The sequence below is a fragment of the Ptychodera flava genome, chromosome 20, assembly GCF_041260155.1.
Source record: "Ptychodera flava strain L36383 chromosome 20, AS_Pfla_20210202, whole genome shotgun sequence".
Lineage (NCBI taxonomy): Eukaryota > Metazoa > Hemichordata > Enteropneusta > Ptychoderidae > Ptychodera > Ptychodera flava.
In genome coordinates this window covers 37,232,064-37,254,232 of record NC_091947.1, presented here as the reverse complement: position 1 = coordinate 37,254,232, position 22,169 = coordinate 37,232,064, and the positions used below count along the sequence as shown (strand labels likewise).

Sequence of the window (22,169 nt, the reverse complement as noted above, 5' to 3'; positions counted from 1 at the left end):
AAAAGCAATGTAACTTTACTTGTAAAAGTTAATCCTTTAATGTACCATCGTTCACGCTATATGAACGGCTTCTGCAATAGTGTTTTGTCTAAGGGACACCGCACACGCACCCCGCAGTGTTTTCGATAAACAAACTGCAAGATGATCTGTGGCACTAGCAATACTGTTGCTAATTAATTTGCGATATAGGGATATTCGCAGCGGTTTCCTTAATTATTGTCAGTGTTTTGTTCGTCTAGCAAGGAGGCTAGAATACTTATGTTTGGGTCAGTTTGTTGTGTTTCATTGTGTTCGGTCGTTCTCTAAGATTGTGTACTTGTGCATTTATGAGTGTGTCGCCAATGTTTGGATTTCTTTTGTAAGGGATGATCGGTTTCATCGTGAATAATTATTTAGTGTTTGGTCTTTTGGCGAGTCCCAAAACCCGGACCGAGACGAGTCGAGACGAGACCAAAGACCTCCTATCTTACTGATAGAAAAGTTACGGATTTTTGCACATAGGCAGCATCTGTATCAATGCCACGGGGAAAAGGACGTTGTTCCACTTCTGTCTAGTTAGTCAAAGAAGTGATATCCCACTCCTACCATCGACTTATGCTTGTTCATTTTCGTACATTCTAGTCAGTGGTTACATAGCCCTCCGAATCTGAATCTGAATCTGAGGCTGCCTCAAATTCCGCACACATAACATACATGAATGTACTATCGGTAATGCAGAAAAAATGGTGCAGCCACTGTATTAAAATTAACATATGAGCTCTCAGTTTACTTTCCTTTAATGTCTTTATAAATGGTGAATCTAATTTCTAAAAAATGATTACTTAAATCTCCTGTATGTATGTTTCTAACACAAGGTTACTGAATTCACAGTAGATATCATAGTAAAATCTGAATCTGGTGCTTATCGCTTATAAGCCAAAATGCCGACGCAGTTCGCATGTTTCAAGCTCGCCTTGAACTCAAGTTGAAAAACCTCAACAATCTTTTTTCAGTTGTTCCAATCGTTGATTGTGCTATATCTTGCTTTGTGCATCAATCTTTGACACTATCAATAAACTGCAAGCTTACTGTAGTGTTGTATATATGATGTATTTACAACGCTTGGCCTGAGGGGTCATTATGGTCTCGTCTCGACTCGTCTCGGTCCGGGTTTTGGGACTCGCCGGTCTTTTTCTATTTCTTCCCAGTTCTTCAGGAGTGCTTGTTTGATGTCTTTTGTTTTGATGTGTGGACTATATTTGGTAGCAAATATCAATTTATTTGTGTTGTTGTTGTTGTGCGTTTGTTTGTGATTTAAATGTGTTCTTCGTGTAGCGTAATTTGTTTCCGCATTGATGTTTGATATTTCTTGTTGTGGATATTCTCGCAGTAATAGCTTTTCATTAAATGTTTTGACTTTGTTGGTGAAGTCTTCTTCATTGTTACATGTCCTCATGTACCTTAATGTTTCGCCTTTGATTAGGCCCTTGAAGGTTGATTTTGGATGACATGATTTTCTATGTAGGAACTGGAATGTATCTGATGAATGTATTTTGACCTGTATAAGGTCAACGGTCGGCTAGACGCTACCAAATGATCTAGGCTAGGACAGCGTTGAACGTAATGTGAACGCGGACAAAAGATTAGCTTATCTTCTCACATTCTGCCGGATTAGTTCTGGGCCGCCCTGGCCTAGATGTGAACCCCATAATAGTATCTTTAATGTGCATAGCCAGTTTCATCAACTTTGGTCTCGTCAAATCAGATAAATACCCCTAATTAGGAAAGTTCATAAAATATGCAAATTAGGAATTGGCTGATGTAAAAATGCTGAATTACATTTAATAATGTTTTATCATAGTATCTTCAATGCACATAGCAAGTTTCATCAATTTTGGTCATGTAACTTCAAATATATATCCTTAATTTCAAAAATTCATTAAATATAGAAATTGGGATTTGGATGTAGTAAAAATGCTTAATGACTTTCAATAAGGTTAAATCATAGTATCTTCAATATGCATACCAAGTTTCGTCAATTTTGATCTAGTAAATTCAGATATATACTGAGTATATATCTGAATTTACTCGATCCAGTCTCCTAATTAGGAAATTTCATTAAACATGCAAATTAGTAATTATCTTTCACGTCACCCCTTAATATCTTTCAAAGCTGATATATCTTGGTGTGATCAACATTTGTAGCGAATCTCATCAAATTGTGTGCGGTCGTTGTCAATATATATCAGTTTTTTCTAAAATCATTAATTATGCAAATGAGCAAAAAGTAAGCAAGCCACACCCACCAAAAACTAATCAGTTCTTGCCATTTGCAAACTAAATCTATGTACCAGATTTGATTCTGATCTGATGAGCCATTTTTGAGATATTGAGTACACAGACAGACAGACAGACAGACAGACAGACAGACATCGCTGCGACATATGCCCACGTGTGTCAACACGTGAGCAAAAAATACCATCAAAGGACACTATGTGCTCACATTCGGTTTGAATTGGTCCATTCAAGAAATATTTAAACCAGGAAAAACAAGAATGACAAAAGCAAATAAGGTCTCCAACTTAGGTACTGAAGGTCATCTTGAGGAACATGCATATCAACTTCTATAGCAATGGGACAAGCAGATCCTACATACATAAGCAAATGTCAACAACAAAAACTAGACAGAGAAGGCTTGATAAAAAGAAAAGGTGGGATTGGGGCAAAACAATGTACAAGGGATCAGGTAGAAAAGTACTGTACTGCTACCTCATCAATCTTCTAGACTCTACCCCCTCCTGAATATCAAATGTTCCACCCCTTGGTATTACATAAGGGCAGCTGCACAAGATGACAGGAAATGTATTTACAACCTTGGTAATTTTTTAATTAATGCAATGAGTGTTATCATTCTAATGTAAACAGCACTTAAGTTAGTCACAGATAGTGAAATGCCTTCCACTGTGGGTGGTGATTACAACATCTGGAATTATACTGGATCCAAATTTCTCATCAGTTCTTGTGTGTCTTACATAGAAAAGTTGCAAAAATTGGTCCGCAATGAAAACATTCACCTCAGCTTTGTGTTCTGGATCAAATTTTCCTACAAATTGATACCAAATATGACAAAATTATGTTCACAGCCTTCAAAACTGTCTCACAGCATATCCTGTTTTGGTGTAGGTCATTTAAGGTCACGAACTGAGAAATTACCTAAAATATACAAATTTGGCAGTTTCCCAACACTTTGACCAGAAAATTTATCTGATAACATCCCTCGGGACTTTAAACCAAATTACAAAGCTATCAAACAAGTAATTTTGAGAACAAGTTTTCTTGACCAAAAATGACAATATTGTCTTGAAAATACAAATTTGCATATTCAGGACAATTTCCACATATCTAACTATTGTCATCTCTGTATGTCTGTGTACCAAATATAAAAGCTGTCTGTCCAGGGGCTTTAAAAAGAAAATACTGTTTAAGATTTTTTGACCAAAAATGACAAAATTGTTCCAAAATAGTAATTTTCCCAATTTTGTAATAATTTCAACAAATTAGAAGAGTAACACCCTCGCAAACATCCAACCCGAATTTGAGAGCAATTGGGCTGGCGGTTTCAGAGAAGAATAATTTTTACTGAAAATGAGAAAAATCACCAAAAAATTCAGCAAAAATACAAAATTAAAGATATCTTCACAATATTCATAAAACTGTATAAGGTTCACCTAAGGTACTTGCACACAAATTTTCAAAGCAATCAAAACAGCGGTTCTTGAGTTATTAATTCTTGACCATTTTCACATTTTGTAAGCTCATTTTGCATAATTTTGGCAATGCAGACTTCATTTGAACAAAATCCCATCTATAGCCCAGGATGCATCTACACACAAAATACTAAGCTGAAATGTGCAGCGGTTTGCATGTTTTTGATGTTGACAGACATACTGTAGATACGTACGAACATACATACATACAGACGCCATCGACTTCAGCTTTATACGATAACCTCACATTGGTATAACCAAATGTGAGCTAAAAACTGCCAGTTTCAACATTACTTCAATACATTATATCAAGATTAATCTTAGATACCTGTATACCAAATATCAAAGCTATCAAATCAGTAGTTTTTGGATAAAAATTTTTTTTATCAAAAATTTGGAAATTTGCCCCAAAATTACAAATATTACAATATCAATACAATTTGTACAAGCATGACTGAGGTCACTCTAGGGAACATGAATATTAACTTTCAGAGCAATCAGACGAGCGATTTCCGAGAACAAGATTTTTTGACTAAAAATGGAAAAAAATACCCTAAAAATACAAACATGCAAATTTCACCCCAAATTTTGGCACATATAATTAAGAATACCTAAAGGAATCTGCATACTAAGTTTCAACCAAATCTGACCAATGCTTACTTAGTTTTAGCCGTTTGCAGGATTTTTCCTTTTTTTCCCCTCATTTGCATATTTTTGGCACTGACATGTTCATTTGAACAAATTCACATCTCCACCCCTGGGTCTACCTGTACACCAAATACTAAGACAGTAGGTGCTGCGGTTTAGGTGTTTTTTTAGAGGACGGACATACATACATACAAACGACATTTTACCACCTTATAAGAATACCTCTCATTTGCATATACACATATGCATATATGGGAGCTAAAAAAACTGAGCAATAGTACATGTACATCCTAAAACATTAAATAGCTGTAAAACATTTTTGCTGTTGTAAAGTTTATATTTGAATAAGATATCATACCACTAACTATCTGCATATTCAAGAATCATCAAATCGTTTTTCCTTCATCTATAAAATGAAACAAATTCTAATCTATGTTCTTATATTTTGAAGCCTTCACTTACCTCACTGAAGTCAAACTTGCTTTCTGTATCTTTACCAATGTTGTAGTAGAGCAGATTTGATTTTAGCCATCGTTTCTTTTCAATGTCAACATTGTTACAATGCTGCAATTCCATCTGCTTGATCTTGGCATGTATGAATAGAGTTGCAAGTTCCAGTGGATGGTTTTGCAGAGTTCTGAGTCTCACATGACGATAACCTGTTTAAGTTAACGTACACAGCATCACCTTATGGGTCAACACAGCATAACTTCACCTTCGCTGTTCTTGATCATCATCAAATTGTGATTTACTAATGAAACATAGACTTCACTTCTGAGACAAATTACCCAAATACTAATGTTGTTGCCACAACCTATTGGACTGAGAGCCATACAAAATTACAATGTAAACAAAACACACAAAAGTGACTTCCCTGCACACTAATATTTTGATGTTTTTAGTATTGTGCATGCTATTGTAAAATTAATGAAATATTGAAAATTGTATGATTTCACAAATGATAATGACAGTTTCACTTGTATCTTTGAAAGAACATGTCAATCTGAGGATGGTAATGGCACATAATAAACTGCATCAGGTAAATATTATACCCTTGTAAAATCTGAGCAACCTGCAAGTAGTTTTTGAGTCACAAGTTTTTCAATTTTTTCGATTATCAACCTCATTTTAAGAATGATAGCCTTTGGCCACAAAAACTGTATTACGTCTGCTGTGAAAGGCAAGCCATGGAAACCCTATACCAACCTGGCTTAAGATACTTGATTGGTATGATACGATGAGCTACCAGTCCAGAACCACTTGTATCATTCACAGAGAATCTTATGAATGCCAAATCTTTTAACACCACCTATGCTCAGTCAAAGAAAGTGTGAAAGAGAAATTGGTTATTCCATACAAGGGACTCTAAAGTAACTAATATACTTTTCATTGTTAAATTCAGCTTAATCCATGTTGTTTTCATATTTGTTTCTGCTGAAAAATATCTTCATGCATGAAAAATGTTCTAATTCAAGATATGTAATTTTTTTTACACTGTATATACCCTTTAACTTTATTAATGCAATAATATGCCCACTCCTGGACCATAATAGATGAAAGGAAATTTTGTAGGTGTTTTTGATTTTCATGTCAAAAATACTTGAAATTGTACCTGGAATGTAAAATTTTCCTTCCATATGGGGTTGACTCCATTCCTCTGTACTACTTTGGTTTTACCTCTGGCATAATCTACAGGTATCCCAAGTATCTCTACTTCCACATTCGGACTTCCGGCGTGATTATTAGGGCACACCCACTGACCTGAAATCACCTGTTACCGTGAAAATATTAAGAGAGGAGTTATGGACACTTCTTTATTGGTAAGTTTTGTACCAAACCAGGCACTGCATATTTTACACATACTCATACTCTTTATAACTTGTTAATGCACAATCTAACACTGTATTATGTTCAAATATGTGCAATTGATATGAAACGTAGGAAGGGGTAAAAACTCAAAAGAAAAAATGTTGCTCAATCCGGCCAGTCTAAAAGGAAAAACAGTAGTATTAAAGCCTGATTAAGAACTCAACTGAATAACAAATAATGCTGTGGACTCTGGTTGAGAGCTAAGCTCCTACAAAAACACTTGTGGTTCCAAATATGAGTGGCAATATTCAGAAGTAACCATTTAAAATGCTTACGTCCTTATATAAGTAAAATACAAGTGGCGATTTTTTATATTTTGAACATGATCTTTACAACATATATATGTACCGTACAACAATTAAAATTTGCGTTAACCAGAAGTCTAAAATTTGCACTTTTCTTGATTGTCCATGTTACCTTTTAAGCAATTAATGCAATACAATGACAATATGATACTTACTGTTATGTCTATACTCCATGGAATTATATCTCCTATATCTTTTTCATAGGCATTAAATTTACTGAACAGAGGGTCAGATTTATTTGTTTGAAATTCTGGTTTCAGTACATAGCCACATCGGGCATTCTGTTCAAACAAGGCACTGTTCAAGGCCATGATGTTGTCTGTGAAAGGAAAGAACAACAAGAGGCCTTTATCATACACATTCATAACCTCATATCTGTAAAACAAGTAAATCTCAAATGATTCAACATTGATCATAATACACATTGACGAGAATACTCCAACAATTGTTCTTGGCAAATATCCTCATCACATTAAAAAACAACGTTTGGTCATCCTGTCTAACCAATGTATGTAAAATATGCAAGATATCTGAACATAATTTCTGAGAAGTAGGTTTGACAATAATGATAATGACAATCAAGAGATACCATGGTCAATCACGTTATCTATACAGCTGTACTCTCTACTGGAGGATCTGAAAATTCATATTACCTTCTGTTTGAAAGTTGAGAGCAACCAGCTGAATTCCAAATGCCCAATAAACGATTGGATTATAGTTAGATGAATCTATTCTCATGCCAGCTGGGTAGGTTCTCATGAGCTGGTATTCAGTATGCGTTGGAATCAATGGTTAGGGATGAAACAAACATCAGTTACATACATCTACAAATCAGTCAGATCAAATATTTAGCGCATTCATGTGTAAAACGCTTGAAGATCTTTATGACATTATGTTTTGGCTGTACTACATTCAAATTTACACTTTCAATTTCAATGTTTAATTAATTTTACCAATGTTTCCTACACTTTGTATCTTGAATTACGTTTTCTTCCTGATATACATATTATAGCATCTGTAGTTCTCCCTTATCAACACTGGATATTGCTATATGACTGCTAAATGTGATTTAATCCTGACCTGTGTGTGATTGACCTGAGAATTCATTTGAACAGACATCTCTGACTATTTACTCACAACAATGGTTTTACTTACTCCTGTATTACTGACAAAAAACACAGCCTCATCTTCCCTTGAACTTTTACACAGTTGTGATATATTTTCTAAAATTCTTTGAATGTGAAATATTATAACTGTTACCAGCTACTGTGTACACACTTTCTAAGGTACACAATTCTCTGCAAATTAAAGCCATGAAACAATGTTGGAGACTATTTAGAGAACTCATATAGCAATCAAGTAACTTATCCCTCATTTAAACAAGGAAATGTATATTTACTTTTAATGCAGGCAAGATCTGCATAAGTATACACACATTGACTGGCCATGAGGGCAACAGCACATGTCTGTGCCCTGAGAGACTGTGAGTCACCCCACTGGGAAACCGGTTTTGGAAGTGACTCACAGGCCAGAGGGATTAAAGACATACGGTATATGCTGTTGCCCTCATGGCCAGTCAATATGTGTTTTATAACACACCTCATCCGTAGTCATGCATAAAAACGTACCATGCACAAAACTTGTCACATGTGATATGTTTGAGTGTTCCGAGGAAAAAATGTTTCCCGACAGCATCGCAACACTTCTGCAAAATGTTCATTGCACCTTTCATTATTGCTTTCGTCAATTTTAAGTCCTTGTTGGAAACCAGCATGTTCATGTCTTCTTCAGAAAGTAGGATAAGCATAGAAATTTCTCGACTATCGTTTTGCTTGGCCACAGGTAACATCTTTGTTTACATTCCAGTTCTCGCATGCGCATAATTATGTAGTTTTTGAAGTCAGCGGGCATCATTTTTCAGAAATGATGCCTAGCAAGCAACATTTCCTGACAAATGATACCACAAAAAGAATGCATCCAACGTGACTATCAATTGATGAATTATACAACACAGACTGCGGATGAAGTGAGTTTTAATCTTTTTTGTCAACCATTTATACATAGCTTTGGCATTTCTTTGAAAGGATATTCAATAAATTTAGCAGAGAATTTCCTGAAGAGTTTCTTGAGACTAGTTTCATTGACAGAGGAAATGTGGTAACATTTTGGTGCCCTCATAAACTCTGAAAGCTTGTCTTGGCTGCCTGTTTGTTTGGTCTCAGAATGACTGTACCAAAGCCTCTCCTTTACTTTAGGACTGCCATCAATGTCTGAAAAGTTAACAGACACAAATTACATTAGCAATTTAACTTGTCAAATTGCAAGGCAGCATATACAAAACATCTCTTCATCAGAATGTTCCTTTCAGTTTTTGATATACTAGTGGAAAAGAAAAGCAAACATTCACTGTGGAAACATGCCTGCTATTGTGCTAATATCCCACAGCAAACTATAGATTGGGATACAGCTAAGAATATAATACATGTTCTTACATGCTCATCTTACATGCTCATCTCGTCCAATTTACAATTACATTGATTTCAACAGTATCGGTACCCACAATGCCCCTTGATCTGTGCACACTGAGATCACTCATTGAAAATACGCAAATTTCTTGTGTGCACAGAACATGGTCCATATTTCAAATTTCTGACAGCATTCTTTGATGATCATTTCTTTCTGATGTCTCACTTTGAATCATGAAAATTAAGATCAGCACCTTTCCCACTGAGGACATAGCAATTTTGTAATTTTATCAATACATATTTTTGACAGCCACAATATTTCAAGGAAGGGAGTCAATTGCACCTGTGTTGGCCAAAGAATGAGTAAGGGTATTGATTTTTTGAATATTCATAACAATGCAAATTTGCATGTCTGACAGATGGTATGATGAAACCTTGCATCTTAGTTCAGTTGCTGATAACTTTACCATGTAAAGTTTGTAATTTTTAGCAGCTACAAACATCGGATTCAATTTGCTCTAGAAGATTACACATAGTCAATAATTTTGGAGCATACATTTAACAAATAACCATGCAATTCAACTTTTGAAACAATGTCTGAATGCACAAATCAAGTAAAATTGTGGGTATCCTCACTTACTGTGCAGTCACTTATAGCAATGCACTTAATGTAAAAAAATTAAAATGTTGAACTAATATAAAACAAATTATATGAGAAAGACATTGAGACTGTCCTGAAATACCAATGTTCTTATAGAATTTGCCATTTTTTACCTATAGTTGATGAAGACAATGGACTACTTGGTATCTGAACTGTACATGATGTTGTCTTTTGTACAATCTTCTTGGTTGGAGTCTTTTGTTTTATATTGCCCACTATTTGTTCCTCAGGAAATCCTGCATAAATTGGATGATAAGTACAATTATAGAGCATAAAGGTACTCCACAAATGTAAAGTTGCAGATGCATTTCAAATAGCTTGATTTGCAGACAGAGTACTACACCTTACTGTTGTCTGATAGTGCTTTCAAGCATAGATCAATACTGTCCATTTAACATTGTATTGTTATGGAACATGAACTACATAGTTTATTTTATAAACCCATTTTGACACACAATGATTTGTTTTCTTATTTCAACATTGTACTGATGGTATTTTAAGTAAGGTGAAGTCTGCTTAAACTTTCTGATGTATATCTCTAACAAATGGACAACTAAGAGTTTCATATTTCAATACTATTACATTGTCCAAAATATGACATTTTGTATTTTGGTCCTAAATTAGAAAAAGAAGAAACACAACCAAGCAATTCTATTGCCTGATGAGATTTGCCTGAAACTAAGTAAGGTGGCTAACAAGAAATGGGATGGTACCTTATTCCTTATTCCTGATGAGATTTGCCTGAAACTAAGTAAGGTGGCTAACAAGAAATGGGATGGTACCTTATTCCTGCGAATCAAGTGAATGAGTTCTCACCTGGAAATTTGACAGCTTGACAATAAATGACTAAGTCAGATAATTCTCTAGCAATGTGATTAGTTTCTTTCTTGCTGCTTTTTGGTGGCAAAAGGAAACCATCTTCACTGTACATAGACTGAGTTCGTCTAAATGAATGGGATAGAAAAAACAGCAGAATGTGATGTTAAGTTCAGATAATGAAAAACTACTTGAAATCTGTGAAATAGAGAAGTATAAAAAAGAAAATGTTTGTATTTTAAATCTTGAGTTCTTATTTAAATATCACCTCTGTTTTGGTCAGATAGATAGATTATATCTAGATGCACATTTTTAAAACATTTTCAATTGACTTTCATAGAGCGAGGATGAATGACTATGACAACAAATCATTGTTGATGACACAGTCGCCTCTTGTCAATTGGTAATTTGATTACAAGTCCTCGGAGAGGGTAGAGTCCTGTTCTTTAATTGGGTCTGTGATTAACTCTTTGAGTGCTGTAATTTTTCCCACCAAAATTATAGTGACACATTTTACCAATATTTATGAATTTTTTTGTAATTCTTTCGGAAATTTTGGAACAGTTGGACAGTACATATCATAAACTCCAGTTTTTGGCCAAAATTTTTTGGAAAAATCACAACAAAATGTTTGGACCTGAAAAATTGTTAGGGTTATATTTTATAAAGGCAACAAAAATTGACTTTGGCACTCAAAGGGTTAACCAGATGTGAACTGAATGTGCTCACGTGTTTTACACCAGGTTCATTAAGGCTATACCGAAGGATTCAAATTGCCAAGCAATGGTTGCTAGGGTGATTTCCAAAAATCAATCAAAATGCAAAGTTTTCATGATTTTCTTTGCATAATAAAGATTTACAGAACCATACAATTCCAAAAGACGCAGGTTTGTTGCGCGATTGGTCAGTGACGTCACACACATACAAATTTTCACAGCCCTATTTTAAAACGTTTCAGCTCCTACAAATTTGCACCAAATTTTCCAAAATTTCGGAATGTAACACATGAGATACCTGTTTAGAGCACCTAGCATGGATTTAGATTATCTGTTCAAGTACAAAAGATTTTTGAACAGGAAAATATCTACTGTGTCATTTTGTGAAATTTTGAAGGGTTTTACGGCGATATCTCATAAACGGTCCTGCATTTTTAGAAATGCATGCTTGTCTTTATTCTCATCTATGACTTCAATAATCCTATAAAAAGTCAGCTAAATTGGTTCACAATTGAGAAAGTTGAAAGATTTTGAGCATTTTCAAAATACCAGGAGTCGAAAATCCATAGAAAACAACAGAACGGTAAGATTTTACACGTGCAAAAGTGCGCGTTTGGAATAATGCCAACGATGGCAACCAATGCGCGCTTTGAATCCTTCGGTATCGCCTTAATAGTAGTATACAATGCAAGATCCGAGGTACATGAATATTCCACATTAAGGGTCATTAGCATAGAATTTTAATACCGAAACAATGCTCATTAGTGTAATCAGCATATTTGAATATCATTATACCTCGCATCTTGCACTAATAGTAATAGTAGTATGCTTCACAGAACAATTATATCACTATGTGTAGCAAGTTTTATCAACTTCGCACAGTACTCTCAGAGTTCAATCACTAATTACAAAACTTTATTGAATATGCAAACGAGCTGTTAATTAATTTGACACTGCTAAATGCTTCATGGTACAATTAGATATCCATGAGACCAACATTTGTAATGCTGTAATTTTAGAGTAATATCACTAATTACAAAGTTCTTTAAATATGCAAATGAGCCCTTAATTAACTTGACACTGTTCAATGTTTCATAGCACAATTACATATTTATCAGATAAATATCTGTAGCAAGTTTCACCAAATTTAATGCTGCAATTTTGGAGTAATATCACTCATTACAAAGTTCATTAATTATGCACATGAGCCCTTAATTAACTTCACACTGCTTAATGCTTTACACAACAGTCAGATATCTGTCAGATCAGTATATCCAGCAGTTTTCATCATATTTGATGCAGTTATTTCAGAGTTATACGACTAATGATAAAACTTCATAAAATATGTAAATGAGCTATTTATTATCTTGACACTGCTCAATGCCTCTCAGTACAATTACCGGTAGATATTTATCAGATCAATATCTGTAGCAAGTTTCATCAAATTTAACCCTTTGAACCCGGCTTAGACATAAATGTCCGATGACGTCATAGAGTACCAGGGGGTCAGGGTGCAAAGGGTTAATGTTGTAATTTTGTTCATTAAATATGCAAATGAACCCTTAATTAACGCCACACAACTAAATTCTGTCGGATCAGTATCTGCAGCAGATTTCATCACATTTGGTGCAGCTTTTTCATAAAATATGCAAATTAGCTATTTATTAACTTGACACTGCCCAATCCTTCTAAGTATAATTAGATACATATAAGATCAACAGTTGTTGCACGTATCATCAAGTTTGGTGCAGATATTTCAGAGTAATATCACTAATAACAAAAGTTCATTACATATGCAAATGAGCAGATAATTGACATGACACTCACAGTATCATCATAATGTTCTAAGATTGTCATCTGTGAAAAGTTTCATGAAATTTTGTGCGGTATTTTTTGATATATGTCTACACTGTCATTACAGTCTCCACAGGGAAACCATTGTACAGAAAAAAATGATATTTGCATACACTTCATTAATATGCAAGCCACACTAACCAAAATCTAATCAGTTCTTGCAAGTAGCATATGGTACCTGTGTACTAAATCTCACTTGAATCTGTTCAGGCGTTTTTGATTATCGTGAAAACAGACAGACACAGACAGACACACACACACACACTCAGGGACAGACAGACAGACATCGCTATGACATCACTTTTAATTATAATTATTCATCAAAGATGCAAATTAGCAATTAATTGACACAATACTGACATACGTCTGTGTGACCAACATCTTTACAAGTGTAATCAATTTTGGCACAGTTGCACAAGAACAGAACTCTAATAACTAATTATGCAAATTAGCACTAATTATGCAATCTACACCAAAAATAATGGACATGCATATGTATATGTCATGGTGCATTCTATAAGTGCCCCTGGATGTTGTCAGTTTGGACTAAATAAAACAGTGACTAACTTCATATGCTTGTCTTCAGATTTTGATCTCCTGACAAAATCATATCTTTGAGATGAGGGTGAATCTTGAAGACTACTTGGTCTTCCAAGATGATGGGGTTGACTATTTATCCAAGCTGTGCTTCTATTAGATACAGTCTCTTCAACTGGATTACCTTCTACAGTCTTCATTTGTATGCTATCTGAAATTACAGATAATGTACCAGAAAGCAATAGGTTAATCAAGTCTGTCATAGAGCTGCTGTTGTAGAGATTTTGATGTAGTCATAACTTGTTTTATTCAAGTTGACAGCTAATTTAAGCAAACAGAAATTTGATGATGCGATACTGAAGTTGGTATCTAGTAAAGCCAGCACAAACTGTATTCGCATCTAGCTACTACCAGCAAGCAGTATTTCAGTGTTCCCACTACCGTTCACCAGACGGCAAAATGGCGAACTGATTGACTCATCGGCGAGTCAGACGGTCAAAGCAATCGCCAGACTTGCGACTCGAAAATTGTAACATTCATTCACTACGTTCTAGTACCATTGACAGTCTCGCTTCTATGGTTTTATGTCCATGTTTCTCCCATATTCTGTTGCATTGTAGTAAATTTTTAGACTTCTTGGGGAGTCTTTTGCCATAAACTTTGAACGCAAGTGGGTTTTTATTTGCGTAAAATGTGTCAAAAATGCATACGTTATTTCCATAAAGTTGCCGCGCAGTCCGTACAGCTGAAGTGAGTTGGAGACAGTCTTTTCCATAGAAGTTTGGGGTTAAATTTTCCTTTGATGCGCATGCTCTGTTACCTAAAAACAATAAGCTGGGGTTCTTCACCATCAATGTCTCTCAGATGTTGATGTGATGTGCGGTGCTTTGCAATGCTGCCGCCATGTGCAGGTTCTATGCCATGATGTACGTTCATTTAGTAGTATAAAGACTTCATGTTTACAGAAAAGACTCTTACTACAGACTAAGTGTATTCCAAGGCTAGACAAAAAAGCAGACTGATCAAAGTCCAGTGAGATCTCAGGAATGCCACTCGATAGACTCTAGATCGTCACCTGGGCCATAAACAGTGTACCCAAATGATACAATGTATGCAACCATAACAAATACACGTAACTGTATCGTGTTTACGTGAGAATTTCCTGCCTGTTCAGAACCCTTATCTGTACAGAACTTGCATGTAATTAATGATTGGCACAACGCTTTTGATGTGTAGATACAATGTTGCTTGGAAAGTTGTGGTAGAGGGACAGTGGTTTGCAATGTAATGAACCAAAGTCACTTTTGTGGCATAACCGTGAACGAACCTTTTCAATTGCAAGCAGGTGCATGTGTTCTATATTTCCATGTTCAGGCTGGCCATGCATGCAGTGCAGTGCAGGCCGAGTACGTCATTGTCACACGGGGACAGCTTTTTTGAAGTATTTTGAAGTATTTTGAGTATTAAATTACAAAGATGTCAATTTTTTTGTGTATATTAGAATAATTTTGCATAAAATACCAAAATGTCACTTCTGTATTGAGGGATTGTTTAATCAGTTTGATTTGAAACAGCGATATAACATACTGTGTCAGCTAAGCTTGGAAATCGTTACAGTGAGTTTTACTCTCTCGTAGCCAGGGTTGCAATTAGTTCTGCATGGCAGGGCTGTGTGTCACCGGCGTTATACGGCCGGTGGCCGTATAGTGCCGGTAACACACAGCCCTGCCATGCAGAGCTAGGTTGCAATCAGTATCAATGTGATCATGGCATGCTAGTTCATGAAGATTGTGAGAAAGTTACTTTTTTCTGTAATTTTTCTGTCCTTTACAATTTGCTGGTCAATTTTTGAAGGTGATTGAAAGTTAGAGTGGTGTTCAATAATTATGCAAGAAAGTTTTGATGTAAGCAGCACTGAGCCTAAGAATACAAAATGATGAGAAAGTAGCTGGCTTTTGAAATGTTTTGTCATCATTACTTTATGTGTTTAATTATATGGCCTTTGACCCATCCCTCGAAAAACTCTGGCAACTTGTGTTCACAGTGTATTAGCCAGAAAGGCTAATCAGCTTGAGTAGCCAGAGCAAAACCCTGTATTTGAAGAGATTCTGATGTAATTAAAAAGAAAATATCCTAACTTAGTGATTAGTCAATTTATTTATGTATTTTATCATGTCATTAAATCTATTCAGAAATTGGCTGTGATCATCAGAGGAATGTGGTGCGACCAATAGTTGTGAAAAGTGATGTTAGAACAATAATCGATTGCATGTACACAAATCAATAAAATTACAGAGTCCGAAATACAAAATTTACATAAACAACATAGGGAAGGACCATAGTGATTTCAAAAATAATGCTTAAAAGGGAAGTTCACCAAGAATGATATTTTTAAATATGTGCTAGCTTTACATATGTGCTAGCCATTTTCACCATTTATAACTCACACGTTTTTTTACGAAATGGATAAAAATAGTGGCAGAAGTTACATTTTAGGGGTTCATCAAACAAAAGTATTTTGAATAATGAAAAAAAGCACCAAGCTTGGCGCTTACATCACGTGATATGGCAGGGACCATCTTCCAATGGGTATGGCACAGTCCACTCACTCACGTTCATGCCAGGCTGTGCGTATTTACATAACATAAACAATAGTTATAGGATAAGTGACCCAAAAGCTAGCACATAATGTAAAAATAGGGCCAAAGTCCCTGAAGCTACTATAGACATGGATACAAAATTAAGTATTTCCTGACTGTATGAAATTATCTCGCTAAGGTCATCCTGGGGACATGTAAACCAAATATTAAAGCTGTCTGACCAGCGGTTTTGAAAAAACAAGCGACTCAACAGTTGACAGAGCTGTGTTATGTAGAGAATAACCTTTTGTGACACATGTATTGATGAAGAAGGTGGATATCTTTGATAGCTCATTTCAGGATGACCTGACTAAATGGAAAAAAATTCCGTAAAAATACAGATTTGCATATTTCAACAGACTACCGGTATATTAGTCTATAATAGCAAATGAACGAGAGTTAATTACATTCTAATTAAAGTAAACAAGACTTGCCTAAATCAAGATTTACGTGATAAAAAAACAGCATATCTGTCAGGTTATAAAGAATCTTGAGCTGGTTATCTTTTAATATCAGTATTTTCATTCTATTAACCAAGCACATTTTAACTTTCAAATAAACAATGTAAGTAAGTTCTGTTGAATAAGTTGAGACTGTAGGTACTCAGAGAAGCACACACTGAAGAGACAAATGTTTGAAACTTAAGAAGTTCAAGGTCATCAAAAGCATCATAAGGAATCATGTTACACTTTCATTGCACTGTTTACACAGATTGCATAATTGCTATAAATAGCACATGAGGAATCTTACAGCCCAGCTTTACCATAAAAACCCTATCACTTTGACCACTCTTTTAATTGACCACTCTATTTTTCCTCAAAAGTAATCTTATTTTATCCTTACCAAGTCAACCATAAATGGAAATTAGAACTTTCTCTATCTCTATTTATTGACCACCCTTTCATGACAAAACTATTATGAACAATTTCTTTTAGATAACATAAATGGTGGTTCAGAATATATCAAAGTTGGGATTCAGGAAAGTTGCCTTTACATGTTTTAATCCTCAATTCACTATGAACTGTCAAAAAAAGTTGAACTTTCTGATAATTCCACACTAAAATTATTTTGGCTTTGATGATTTCCTAATTAATTCAATTATTTAAAAACATATTAATTATTTTTTTCTGGGTGAATTGATAGGGTTTATACAGTACAAGAATTACATACAATGTAAGTCAAACTTTAACCAAAAATGACAAAAAAATTCCTTAAAAATACACATTTGCATATTTCATCACAATTTGAACAAATCTAAGTTGGGTTATCCTTAGGGACCTGTATACCAAATAACAAAGCTGTCTGACCAGCGGTTATGAAGAAGAAGATTTTTTACCAAAAACACCTTTTTTGGCATTAATTTGCCTATTTTCAACAATATCAAAAAATAAAAAAAATAGTTTCTCAAAAATCATATTTTTCATCTACACAACAAATATCAAATCAGTAAGTACTGCGGTTCTCAAGATATTTGAGTGGACGGACGCCTCACAAACGGACATACATACATACATACATACATACATACATACATACATACATACATACATACATACAGACTGACGACGGACGCCGGACGGATACCCATCCCAATAGCTTCTATAGACTATAGTCTATAGTAGCACATAATGTAAAAATCAACCTGGGTGAATTTCCCCTTTAAGTAACACATCACTAAATGATAGCTCAGTGTTGACAAAAGTTCACAAGTTTATGTACACCTGAATAGCTGGTATCATTTACTTGTCATTTCTGCATTTTATAAAATATGAAATTAAGGGGTTACTGCACTCAACACAGCATATTTTTGCTCAAATCACTTTATTTTTGCAAATATTCATTCAATTTTAATTGATTTGTTAACCCAAGATTAAAATACAATCCACTTTCAAATCATGATAACTGGTAGATAATAAACAGCTTTTAAGCACATGTTCAGTTGCTGAAAGTTACATAACTCAGCAACATTGCTATTTTAGGATATAAGAGTGCGTCTATAGTGACATTATTGTGTAACAAGAATACCCTTCAATGATCTGGTGGGGTAAATCATGGATTGACGACTGAATTTTTTGGAAAACAGATTTTTAAAACAGGGACTTGTCTGTTTTGCAAGTTAAACGAAATGTATGTCTGATGGTCTGTAAGGACACATAGACTTTTGTTACTGCAAATTTGTGCCTTAAAATATCAGCAGATGAGAACTTTTCACTGTAGAAACAGACAAGTAAATGTTAATGCATTCAATGTTTGGTATAGGCAAGGACCCGCTACTACCTCAAAGCAGAATAGTGGCCGTGCTCGCGCATCATGCTCAAAGCTATCTAAAATCCCATCATAGTATACAGTACATACAGTGCACTGTACAGACTACAGTCTGTGTCCCATTGATGTCGCTAAAAAAATCTTGCCTTCTTGATGACATGAATTAAGATGAAGGCTTTTGTCCATGTTTTCAGCGTAAGATTATATTGCTGAGCACAAATTTAAGGTTTAGGATTACACTCCATCCCGAGCTGCTGTACGAAAATCCAGTACACTACTTCACCAATGTCCAACACGTCTTGTATAGCCAGCTATGAGCAGTCGACATGTTTACACTCTCAGGTCACGGTTCATCAAGTTCAGTTGATATTGATATTGATTCTTCGTGCTAAAAGAATTGTTACTGTCTTTTGAGTCTTTCTATAATAAAAATAACCATTTTCAATAAACTAATACATTAAATGCTATATTGAGAATGAAACATATCGGATCTAGCTGTGCAGATGTTACTAAGAGTCAATTCCAGCTTTTAAAAATCGGACTACATTATCAATCGCGTAATGATTTATAGATCGCACTTCTGTGAACGTCATGAGGCTTGATCGGCGCGAAGTTAGATTTTAGGACCATCGGCGCAAAGTTCGATTTTAGTACCATCGGCTGTTTATTTGTGATCAGGGAGTTATCTAGTGGATGATTTTGTGATCTTGCTATGAAATCACCAGCCAAATGACATCATAGTGTTGCAAAAATGTGCATACAGTACCAGGGACAGACAGAGTTCTAAATTTGTGAATGCAAAAAGCAGCAAAGATGCCGACTATATTTTCAAACAATCTTTATGTGGCATTTGTAGACTTTAGAAAAGCATTTGATTGTGTTTGGAGAAAAGGCCTCTTTTTAAAAATGCAGAGGTTAGGTATATCTGGTAGCTTTTACAATGTTGTTAAGTCTATGTATGATGATACTCAGTACAAAATGAAACTGTCCAGTGGTATTTCAGATGGGTTTATTTCCTCATGTGGTGTGAAACAAGGTTGTAATATGTCACCAACATTATTTAATATTTTCCTAAATGATCTTCCACATGAGTTTGGTGGTTTTTCTGATTCTCCTATTGAAATTGGAGATCAGAAGTTAAATTGTATTTTATATGCAGATGATTTGATACTTATGTCAAAATCAGCTGATGGTTTACAAAATTGTTTAGATAAGTTGCATGCCTACAGTAAAATATGGGGCCTTTCAATCAATATCAATAAGACAACCAGATATGAACTGAATATGCTCACGTGTTTTACAACAGGTTCATTAATAGTAGTACGCTTCACAGAACAATGAGATATCACTATATCACTTTATGTAGCAGGTTTTTTTCAACTTCGCACAATTCTCAGAGTTTAATCACTAATTACAAAACTTTATTTAATATGCAAATGAGCTGTTAATTAACTTGACACTGCTCAATGCTTTATGGGACAATTAGATATCCATCAGATCAACATTTGTAGCACATTTTATTTAATTCAATGCTGTAATTTTAGAGTAATGTCACTAATTACAAAGTTCATTTAATATGCAAATAAACCCTAAATTAACTTGACACTGTTCAATGATTCATAGCACAATTAAATATTTATCAAATCATTATCTGTAGCACACTTCACAAAATTTTGGTGCCGAAATTTCAGAGTTATATACCTAATTACAAAGTTTATTAAATATGCAAATGAACCCTTAATTAACTTTACACTACTAAATGCTTTACAACACAGTTAGATATCTGTCGTATCAGTATGTGCAGCAGTTTTCATCACATCTGATGCAGTTATTTTGGAGTTATATGACTAATTACAAACCTTCATAAAATATGTAAATGACCTATTTGTCAACTTGACACTGCCAAATGCTTCTCAGTACAATTAGATATTTATCAAAACAATATCTGTACCCAATTTCACTGACTTGGGTGCCGTAATTTCAGAGTTATATACCTAATTACAAAGTTCATTGAATATGCAAATGAACCCTTAATCAATTTTACACTAATAAATGCTTTACACTACAGTTAGATATCAGTCGGATCAGTATCTGCAGCAGATTTCATCAGATGTGGTAAAGTTATATCAGAGTTATATGACTAATTACAAACCTTCATAAAATATGCAAATGAGCTATTTATTAACTTGACACTGCCTAATGCTTCTAAGTATAATAAGATATATATCAGATCAATATTTGTTGCAAGTATCATCAAGTTTGATGCAGGAATTTCAGAGTTATCTCACTAATAACAAAAGTTCATTAAATATGCAAATGAGAAGATAATTGACATGACACTCACAGTATCATCATAATGTTCTTAGATTGTCATCCGTGAAAAGTTTCATGAAATTTTGTGCAGTATTTCTTGATATATGTCTACACTGTCATTACCGTCTACGTAGGGAAACCATTGTACAAAAAAAACGATATTGCATAACTTCATTAATATGTAAGCCACACAAACCAAAATCTAATCAATTCTTGCAAGTAGCATATGGTACCTGTGTACCAAATCTGACTTGAAGGCAGGTGCTTTTGAGTTATCGTGTAAACAGACAGACAGACAGACAGACACACACACACTAACACACACATACACACATACACGGACACACAGACAGACATCGCTATGACATTAGCCGCTAAAAACAATGATATTTAATACAGGTAACCGTTTCATAAAGAACCAGCAATTTGTTATTGAGAAAAGTGTGATTGAAGCAGTGAATCAGTACACATATGTTGTTGTAGTTTTTACACATAATGGAAAGTTCAAACAAAATCAGATTAATCTTAAAAGTAAGGCAATGAAAGCTTTATTCAGCATTAAAAAGTCTATATTCTGTGAAAAAAGGCTGAATCCAAAGCTGTGTTAAAAACTTTTTGATTGTTTGATTGTCCCAATTCTTTCATATTGTTCTGAAATATGGGGGACGGAAATACAAGTGTTGATAACTGCCTTGAAAGTCTTTGTATATCATATCTCTGGTTTATTTTAGGAGTAAGTAAAATCACCCCTTTTGAGGGTATTAGATCTGAGCTAGGTAGATTCCCTTTTAAAATTAAGCTCAATATGTCTGTGATAAGATATTGGTGTAGATTAAATAATTTACCAGGACACCATATTTTGACAAATGCACTTAGAAAACATAGGGCCAAAGTCCGTAAAGCTACTATAGACATGGATACAAAATTACGTATTTCCTGACTGTATGAAATTATCTCACTAAGGTCATCCTAGGGACTTGTAAACCAAATATTAAAGCTGTCTGACCAGCGGTTTTGAAAAAAAAATAGCGTCAATGACACTGTAGCTCCCATCCTGGACTATTTAGTGTTTGTTCTCTGGTCAGATATTTGAACATGTGTGAAAGGGATAAAGTGCATGAAGTGAAAATACTTAAATGTAATGTACTGGAGACAGTGAAATATGTTTAATGTATTTATTCAGAACATAAAATGGAAAAAATACAGAATTAGAAATATCGAATACTGTGATACAACCATTAACTAAACAAGTCATTGACAATGACAGTCCCCACTTGTAATAGGAGTATTAGTCTTGATGGGGCAGGGAAATGTGGTCATTAAGAAGTATCACTG

At 34.7% G+C, this 22,169-nt stretch overlaps 1 protein-coding gene across 4 annotated transcripts in view; it reads right to left on the bottom strand.

The window, feature by feature from the left end:
* The window catches only part of LOC139120866 (1-phosphatidylinositol 4,5-bisphosphate phosphodiesterase epsilon-1-like), a 176,136-nt gene that overhangs the window by 32,414 nt on the left and 121,553 nt on the right, over positions 1–22,169 (bottom strand). For 3 of the 4 annotated variants that reach the window (XM_070685485.1, XM_070685486.1, XM_070685487.1), the window contains 9 exons: positions 13,648–13,828; positions 10,511–10,638; positions 9,808–9,930; positions 8,658–8,838; positions 7,222–7,346; positions 6,724–6,887; positions 6,007–6,165; positions 5,601–5,703; positions 4,857–5,053 (listed from right to left, as the gene is read on the bottom strand). In XM_070685485.1, the coding sequence (XP_070541586.1) occupies positions 4,857–5,053; positions 5,601–5,703; positions 6,007–6,165; positions 6,724–6,887; positions 7,222–7,346; positions 8,658–8,838; positions 9,808–9,930; positions 10,511–10,638; positions 13,648–13,828 (1,361 nt within the window). Of the gene's footprint in view, positions 1–4,856; positions 5,054–5,600; positions 5,704–6,006; positions 6,166–6,723; positions 6,888–7,221; positions 7,347–8,657; positions 8,839–9,807; positions 9,931–10,510; positions 10,639–13,647; positions 13,829–22,169 lie in introns of those variants that run through there. The other variant, XM_070685488.1, reaches the window with a different exon arrangement.